Below are 9488 nucleotides of genomic sequence, written 5' to 3' on the forward strand. Positions count from 1 at the left end.
GTTGCTCCTTCCTAATTGGCAATTTCACATGAAATGGTTCTTTGATCTATTATTACCAAAAAATATGCACCATACACTCTTATATTAAAAATATTTTCATATTTATTATCAGTAAACTTGCTTTCTTTACAGTTAACTAGTTACTCTTTAACATCACTCAAACCAACCTCCCTTCCAATGACTCCATTAACAATAAAGGGAATAACGCTTAGTTCAATTAAACTACCGGTAATTAAATTAAATTAAATCAAGTCCGATTAAAGAGGGTCTCCAAAGAGGCAGATGGCAGCTCAGGACCACTCTCTAATTGTTGGTATGATAGTTCAGTTGCCTGATAACAGCTGGGAAGAAATTGTCCCTGAATCTGGAGGTATGTGTTTTCACACTTCTGTAACTCTTGCCTGATGGGAGAGGGGAGAAGGAGTGACTGGGTGTGACTCGGCTTTGATTATGCTGGTGGCCTTGTCGAGGCAACGTGAAGTGTAAATGGGGTCAATAGAAGCACACTTTGCAGATGATACAAAAGTGGATGGTTTTGCAGATAGTGAAGATGGTTGTGAAAAATTGCAGCAGGATCTTGATCAATTGGCCAGATGGGCTGCAGAATGGTTGATGGAATTTAATGCAGAAAAATGTGAAGTGTTGCATTTTGGGAAGTTTAACATGGACAGGACCTACACAGTGAATGGTAGGGCTCCGGGAGTGTTGTAGAGCAGAGAGATCTAGGAGTGCAGGTGCATAGCTCCCTGAAGGTGAAGTCGCAGGTAGATCAGGTGGTTAAAAAGGCTTTTGGCACATTGGCCATCATCAGCCAGAGTATTGAGTATAGAAGTTGGGAGGTCATGTTGCAGTTGTATAAGATGTGTGTGCGGCCACATTTAGAGTATTGTGTTCAGTTCTAGGCACCGTGTTATAGGAAAGATGTTGTCAAGCTGGAAAGGGTACAGAGAAGATTTATGAGGATGTTGCCACGACTAAAGGTTCTGAGCTATAGGGAGAGGTTGCGTAGGCTGGGACTCTATTCCACGGAATGCAGGAGGATGATGGTGATCTTATTGAGGTGTATAAAATCATCAGAGGAATAGATCGGGTAGATGCACAGTGTCTCTTGCCCAGAGTAGTTGAATTGAGGACCATAGGTTTACGGTGAAGGGGAAAAGATTTAATAGGAATCTGAGGGGTAACTTTTTCACACAAAGGGAGGTGAATGTATAGAACAAGCAGCCAGAGGAGGTAGTTGAGGCAAGGACTATCCCAACATTTAAGAAGCAGTTAGAAAGGCATATGGATAGTGTAGGAAAGAACTGCAGATGCTGGTTTAAATCAAAGGTGGACACAAAATGCTGTAGTAACTCAGTGGGACAGGCAGCATCTCTGGAGAGAAGAAATGGGGATATGGATAGGACAGGTTTGGAGGGATATGGGCCAAATGCTGGCAGGTGGGACTACTGTAGCTTGGGCATGTTGGCCGGTGTGGACAAGATGGGCCGAAAGGCCTGTTTCCACATTGTATCACTATGACTCTAAGCAAGGTTGGTTTATGTGATGATCTCAGCTGCATCCACAATTGCCTGTAATTTTGTTCCGACTATCAGTTATTTTGAAATACTGAGAAAAGATCCACTCATCTGTACTTTCAGTGAGCCTATGAAATACAGACGCAGCAGAGAAAGGAATTCCTCCTGAAAGCTCACCACTATAAACACTACAGGCACAAGTAGAAGTAATTATTGTGGAGACACAACTGCAGATGCTAGAATCTTGAGAAAAACACAAAGTGCTGGAAGAAATCAGCAGGTCAGGCAGCATCTGTGGAGGGAATGGATAGGCGACATTGAAGTAAAGAAGAGAAACCTGGAAAAAAAGTGGGGGCGGGACAAAGCCTGGCAAGTGATAGTTGGATAAAAACATAGAAAAATTGGTGTAGGATAGGCCATTTGGCCCCGAGCCAGCACTGCCATTCAATAAGATCATGCTTTTCCCCCATGTCCCTTGATTCCTTTCGCCGTAAGAGCTTTGAAACATTCAGAGAATTGGCCTCCACTGACTTCTGTGGCAGAGAATTCCACAGATTCACAACTCTCTTGGTGAAAAAGTTTTTCCTCATTTCAATCCTAAATAGTCTACCCCTTATTCTTAAACTGTGACCCCTGGTTCTGGACTCCCCCAACACTGGGAATTTTTCCTGCATCTAGCCTGTCTAATCCTGCATCTAGCCTGTCCGATCCTGTGGGGGAGGTGATTGGCAGATGTATAGGGAAAATGGCAAGGGCTAGAGATGAAAGACGGACAAAGGGTGTCAGATAAGTGAAATAATTATTGTTACAAATAGTTTACAACAGTTTCTCACAAATGGAAAATTATTTTCACACTATGGTTGTAGCTCAGCCCATTCAGATGAGTTTTAAAAAAGGGGATCAGAATGCTTCAAATAGAATATTGAAGATGCTAATATTCTCTTGAACAAAGAAAAACAAGCAACAAGCCAGTGCCGTTTGAGAATATGAAATAATTTACTAGGGTGGATACTTTATCCTGTGGCATGGGGTGGAAGGCAATGATGAGCAACAAAAACTCGGGACCATAAATAGGAGGCATCCACTGTTAAATCCAACAGGAAATTCAGGTTGTTGAGAATGTTTAAATCACCACCACAAGATGAATCCAAGAGGAATAGCCTGTAGAAACAAGGAATTGCAGATGCTGGTTTACAAAAGACGCAAAGTGTTGTAGTAACTCAGCGGGTAATGCAGCATCTCTGGAGAACATGAATAGATAACGATTCGATCTGGACCATTATTGAGACTGATAATAGGAGGGGGAAGGAATGCTGGAAGAGAGGAGGGGCAGGACAAAGCCTGGCAGGCAATAGGCCATTATAGGTGGTGGGGTGTGTATAGGCAGATAGTGTATTCGTTTAAGAGAAAGATATACGAGTACATGAAGCAAAACGGAATAGAAGAATATGTTGATGGGCAAAATCATTGGGAATTTCGATTAAAAACAGGTATAAAAATCGAGGCTGATTAAATTAAATGACCATTTTTCTGTGCTATATATAATGTGCAATCAGAAATAAGAGAGAGTAGGATAATCAATCCCTAAAGCCTGCATCAGCATTCAAAATGCCTGATCCTGTATCTCGTTCACTTTCCAACCATTCCCCAGATCCCTTCATTTTTACGATACCAAGAATCCAGTGATGTCCGTCTCAAAGATATTTAATAACTATCTACAGGCTTCTGTGTTACAAAATTCCAAAGATTTACAAATCTCAAAGAAGAATTTTCTCAGCTCACTCCTGAATAGCCAACCGTAAGATGCCTTAATTCTAGACTTTCTAAGCTTTTAAAATTATATAGGATGTGGCCATTGATGGCAGACATTTGCTCTTCAGGAACAATTAATGGAATGGTGTGCATGCTAATTGCCCTTGAAAGATGTGGGGTGACCTTCTTGAGCTGTTGCAGTCAGAGAAAAATATTTTAGCAGCATCTAAACATTAAACCTTTTAACAATGTTGTATGTTTAAATCAGATAATTCATTCTTCAAAACTGTTCTGTGCAGGTTATCTCATGCAATCTCTCCTCAAAGCAAAACCCCTTTATTTTAGTTTAGATTTGTTTAGTTTAGAGATACAGCACAGAAACAGGCCCTTCCAGCCCACTGAGTTCGAGCCGACCAGCGATCCCCGCACTGTAACGCTGTTCTATACATACTGGGGACAATTTACAATTATAGCAAGCCAATTAACCTACAAACCTGTGCGTCTTTGGAGTGTGGGAGGAAACTGGAGATCCCGGAGAAAACTCACGCAGGTCACAGCGAGAACGTGCAGACTCCATACAGACAAGCACCCATAGTCAGGATCGAAAGCAGGGTGTCTGACACTGTAAGGAGGCAACTCTACTGCTGCTCCACCATGTCCCCAAAATAAAACTATTGAAATCTGGAGATAGACACAACGTGCTGGATGGAGTGTATTTCAATAGGTCAGGCAGCATCTCTGGACAAATAAGATGGATGACTTTTTGGGTCGGGAACCAAAATATCACCCATTCGTTTTCTCAAGAGATGCTGCCTGGCCCACTTAGTTACTCTAGCATGTTGCATCTATCTTTGGTATAAACCAGCATCTGCAGTTTTGTTTCTACCTATTGAAATCTGGATATTTCTTGACTCAGAACATGACAGCTACTCATAATTTCAACAGTTTCACATGTCCTGCTGATGACAGTGTTTCAATGTGCAATAGTGAGGGATATTCCAATATTTAGCTCCAGTAATGATGAAAGAACAGTGATACATTTTCCAACAAAATATTTAAAAATTATGAGGGGATAGGTAGGGAAAATGCTCTGTTTTATATCCAGAGGTAGGGATGTCAAGAACCAGAATACAGAGATATAAGGTAGAGGGGAAAGAGGAACCCGAGGGGCAACCTTTCCACACAGAGGATGTGTGGAATATGGCATGAGTTGCCAGAGGAGGTAGTTGATCAGGTAATATAACAACATTTAAAAAACATTCGGACAGCTTCGTTGATAGGAATGGTTTAAAGGGATGTGGGCCAAATAGCAAGCATGTGGGAGTTGCGTGCATGGACAAATTGGGTTGAAGGTCCTATTTCGTGCTGTATGACTCTATGACAAAGTAAGGATGCTGGGAACCTGCAGTTGTTGGAACTCTCAAGAGCTTGCTGCCCTTGATTTCAAGGTGATGGGAATCATGGGTTTGGAAGCACCGTCAGACTGTGTTTTCCTTGAACTACATAAAAATATCTGACGTCTTGTCATTAGTTCCCTCGCAAGAATTCCTTACTAATTAACTGTGTGTCAAGACTAAAGCAGGCTGCTGCATGATACAATGTTCCAGGAATGTTCCTCATACAGAGAATGGTGGGTACATAAGAATGAGCTGCCAGATTATGTGGTAGAGGTGAATACAAGAATATTTCAGACATTTGGACAGGTTCATGGATTAGAAAGGTTTACAGCGATATGAGCCAAACGCCGGCAAATGGGATTATTTCAAGTAGGTATCTTGGCTGGTATGGAAGAATTAGATCAATAAAAAAGTTTGCAAATACAGTGCATTCAGAAAGTATTCAGACCCCTTCACCTTTACCACATTTTGTTATGTTACAGCCTTATTTTAAAATGAATTAAATTCATTTTTTATCATCAATCTACACACAATAGCCCAGAATGAAGAAGCAAAAACAGGTGTTTTGAAATTTTTGCAAAGTAATTAAAAAGAAATAACTGAAATATCACATTTACTACAGAAGTATTCAGACCCATTGCTATGACACTCAAAATTGAGCTTAGGTTCATTCTGTTTCCATTGATTATCCTTGAGATGTTTCTACAACTTGATTGGAGTCCACCAGTGGTAAATTAAATTAATTGTACATGATTTGGAAAGGCACACACCTGTCTATTTAAAGTCCCACAGTTAACAGTGCATGTCAGTGCAAAACCCAAGCCATGAAGATGAAGGAATTGTCCGTAGACCTCCGGGACAGGATTGTGTCGAGACGCAGATCTGGGGAAGGGTATAAAACAATTTCTGCAGCATTGCAGGTCCCGAAGAGCACAGTGGCCTCCATCATTCTTAAATGTTAGAACTTTGGAACCACTAGGTCTCTTCATAGAGCTGGCCGCCCGACCAAAATGAGCAATCGGGGGAGAAGGGCCTTGGTCAGGGAAGTGACCAAGAATCCGATGGTCATTCTGAGAGAGCTCCAGAGTTCCTCTGTGTAGATGGGAGAACCTTCCAGAAGGACAACAATATCTGCAGCTCTCCACCAATCAGGCCTTTATGGTAGATTGGCCAGACGGAAGTCACTCCTCAGTAAAAGGCACATGACAGCCCGCTTGGGAGTTTGCCAAAGGCACCTAAATGACTCTCAGACCATGAGAAACAAGATTCTCTGGATTGATGAAACCAAGATTGAACTCTGACTTGAATGCCAAGCATCACGTCTAGAGGAAACCAGGCACCGCTCATCACCTGGCCAATACCATACCTACGGTGAAGCATGGTGGTGGCAGCATCATGCTGTGGGGATGTTTTTCAGCGGCAGGAACTGGGACACTAGTCAGGATCGAGGGAAAGATGAACGGAACAAAGTACAGAGAGATCCTTGATGAAAACCAGCGTTCTGGACCTCAGACTGGGGTGGAGGTTCACCTTCCAACATGACAACGGCCCGAAGCACAAAGCCAAAACAACGCAGGAGTGGCTTCGTGACAAGTCTGTGAATACCCTTGAATGGCCCAGCCAGAGCCCGGACTTGAACCCGATCGAATATCTCTGGATGGACCTGAAAATAGCTGTGCATCGACACTCCCCATTCAACCTGACAGAGCTTGAGAGGATCTGCAGCGAAGAATGGGAGAAATTTCCCAAATATGGGTGTGCCGAGCTTGTAGCGTCATACCCAAGAAGACTTGAGGCTGTAATCGCTGCCAAAGATGCCTCAACAAAATACTGAGTAAAGGGTCTGTATACTTATGTGAATGTGATATTTCAATTATTTATTATTAATTACTTTGCAAACATTTCTAAACACCTGATTGATTGAATTGATAGAATTTATTGCCACACAACCAGGGTCGGTGGAATTTTGGGTTGTCAGCAGCGGTACAATAATAAAGAACACACAACCACAATAAAAATGTAACACAAACATCCACCACAGCATTCATCACTGTGGTGGAAGGCACAGAACTTGGCCAGTCCTCCTCCATTTTCCCCCGTGGTCGGGACCTCCACCCTCCGCAGCCGTTGCTGCGGGCGTCCAGATGGTAAGGGACAAAGTCAAAGTCAAGGTAAAGTCCAGGATCGGCTCTTCCCCACCGGAGATTGCGGCTTCAGGCTGGTGCAGGCCGCAGGCCGGCGGTCGAAGATTTAAGGTTCCCGCCGCGCCGCAGCCAGAAGCACCGCAGACCACAGGGCCGGCGGTCGAAGCTCCCCTCCAGGGGTGATGGTAAGTCCATGCCGAACCCGCGGTAGAAGTTGGCCGCGGGCCGGCCGTGATGGCTTCTTCTTCCCCCGGGTCCCCCACGAGGGATCCCGGGCTGTAGACGCCGCGCCAGCTGGAGCTGTGCAGACGCGGCTTCAGGCTGCCCCGGGCCAGCGAAACGGAGCGCTCCCCACCAGCGAGGGCTCACCCGCTCCACGCCGAGAGTCCACGCTGCGCCCGCCTCTGAAGCCCCGGGCGCGTCTCCGGGAAAGGCCGCGCCGATCCTTGCTGTTAGGCCACGGGTAGGCGACCTGGAAAAAGTCGCCTCTCCATGGAGGAGGCGGCCGAAACGGTTTCCCCCTTACCCCCCCCCCACACACCGAGAAACATCAAAAACATACTTTAAAACATACTAAAAAAATTAAAAAAGTTGAAAAAACTAACGCGCTGCTGCCGCTGCAGCGCCCCCTTTTCAAGGAATGTTTTTGCTTTTTAATTCTGGGGTATTGTGTGTCGATTGATGATATTAAAAAAAAGAATTTAATACATTTTAAAATAAGGCTGTAACGTAACAAAATATGGAAAAAGTGAAGGGGTCTGAATACTTTCTGAATGCACTGTACATCAGAACTCAATTTCTCATATAATGATAATTTTCTTCCTTAAAGATAAATGTTTGTTTGGAATGGAAGTTCTACCCAGGAAGATGACGTGCACATAGAACATTAAACAGTACAGCAGGGAAACACCCTTCAGCACACGTCTGCCATACATGTTGTCAAGATGAATTAATCTCATCCGCCTGCACATTATCCATATCCCTCTATATCCATGTGCCTCTCGAAAAGCCTCTTAAATGCCACTCTTGCATAACTTCCACCAGCAATCCTGGCATTGCATTCTACATACACCCACTCTCTGTGTAAAAAAAGCTTGTCAACCACATCTGCTTGAAAATTTTTGATACAAAGTGCTGGAGTAACTCAGCAGTTCAGGTAGCATCTCTGAAGAATATGGATAGGTGATGTTTCCTATCCACTTCCTCCAGGGATGCTGCATGACGCGCTAGGTTACTCCAGCACTTTATGTTTTATCAACCAGCAACTGCAGTTTCTTGTTTCTACTCAGTCATACTGCATGGAAACTGGTCTTTACTTGCCCCGTCGACCAAGATGCCCTATCTACACTAGTCCCACTGGCCCGTGTTTGGCCCATATATCTCTAAACTTTTCCTATTCCTCTAGAAATGTGTCCCTCTCATCTTAAGAAGGCAACAGACACGAGACAATTGAACGGCCGAGAGCATGAAGCGGCCGCTCGGCCCACACTGCCGGGACTAGCTCCCCCTCACGCTTGCTGTGACCGACAGGCCGAGCAGCCAATCAGAGGCTGTGCGTCACAATGGGCCGCCAGCCACGTCACACGCGCTCGGACCAATGGGCGCGCGCCGCAGGTAGTGGGCGGGGCGGAGGCAGCGGGGCCTGGCGACCGAGAGAAGGATCTGGAAGCCGCCGACATCGTTCCTTCGCTGCCGCTTGGAGCTGGAGGGAGGGGAGGCGGCTCCTTACCGGAAGAAAAGCGTCCGGTACATCTGGTGGGCCTCGTAGTAGTCGCCCTTCTCCACGCTGGCCCGAAGCTTGGTCTCCACTCGCTGGACTCCGCCCCGGTTCCTGCAGCACTTCGGCAGCTCCCCGTCCGCCATTGCTGCCTGAGCTCAGCCAAAGGTCAAGGGGCGCGCGGCTTATGCCTGCCGCACTGACGTCACGCGCCGTCACGCCGCGCAGACGCAACCAATACAGCGGCTGCTGCGGAACCCGAGGTAAAACGCGGTCGGTTGGGATCAGCGCAGAGAAGCAGCAACCTCAGTGTTTTAGGTGGATGGCCCGAATGTCCTTTATCTCCATAGATGCTGCCTGGTCCCCTGAGTTCCCTCAGCACTTTGTTTTTAAACACCATAATGATTGTCAGGTTAACTGTACAGAAGGGTATTAGGGTCCAAGTCCATAAGGCTTTTGTATCAACACAAGTAAATTGAGTGGTAAAGGAAGCATATAGTTACGCTGCCGACTCTTGTACTCAATGCCCTGACCTTCAAATGAGTATCGCGTTTAAAGGCCTGTTATGCTGCTGCAAGTAAGAATTGTATTGTTTAGTGCCGATGACAACAGATTACAGCATTGAAACACAGATCATCTTGGGGTCCACGTTCATAGCTCCATAAAATCCCCAACACACGTAGATGGAGCAGTAAATAAGGCATAGGGTATACTTGCCTTCATCAGAATATGTGTCATCTGGCACTTTTATAGGACTTTGGTTAGCCCACGTTTCTAGGTTAATTAGCCTTTGTCAAATTGCTCCGAAGGGATTAGGAGCGATTTTATCAAATTGCTCCTTGCGTGTAAGGGATGGATGAGAAAGTATTAACTGCCTACACACCGTGTATGTTTCAATCAAATCAAGAGGTTACAGAGGAGAGAGAGAGATGCTGTAATCTTGGACAAAATATAAAGTGCT

The 9488-nt window shown here is 45.0% G+C and overlaps 1 protein-coding gene across 2 annotated transcripts in view; it reads right to left on the reverse strand.

Moving 5' to 3' along the window:
• get4 (guided entry of tail-anchored proteins factor 4) overlaps window positions 1–8712 on the reverse strand; it is a 38886-nt gene extending 30174 nt beyond the window's left edge. For both annotated transcript variants that reach the window (XR_004415327.1, XM_033040533.1), the window contains exon 1: window positions 8540–8712. Coding sequence is in view for 1 of the 2 variants with exons in the window: in XM_033040533.1 (XP_032896424.1) it covers window positions 8540–8673 (134 nt within the window). In the remaining variant the exon portion in view is untranslated. The remainder of the gene's footprint in view (window positions 1–8539) is intronic.
• Between the last annotated feature and the right edge of the window lie 776 nt (window positions 8713–9488).

This window comes from Amblyraja radiata, chromosome 22 (genome assembly GCF_010909765.2).
Source record: "Amblyraja radiata isolate CabotCenter1 chromosome 22, sAmbRad1.1.pri, whole genome shotgun sequence".
Taxonomy (NCBI): domain Eukaryota; kingdom Metazoa; phylum Chordata; class Chondrichthyes; order Rajiformes; family Rajidae; genus Amblyraja; species Amblyraja radiata.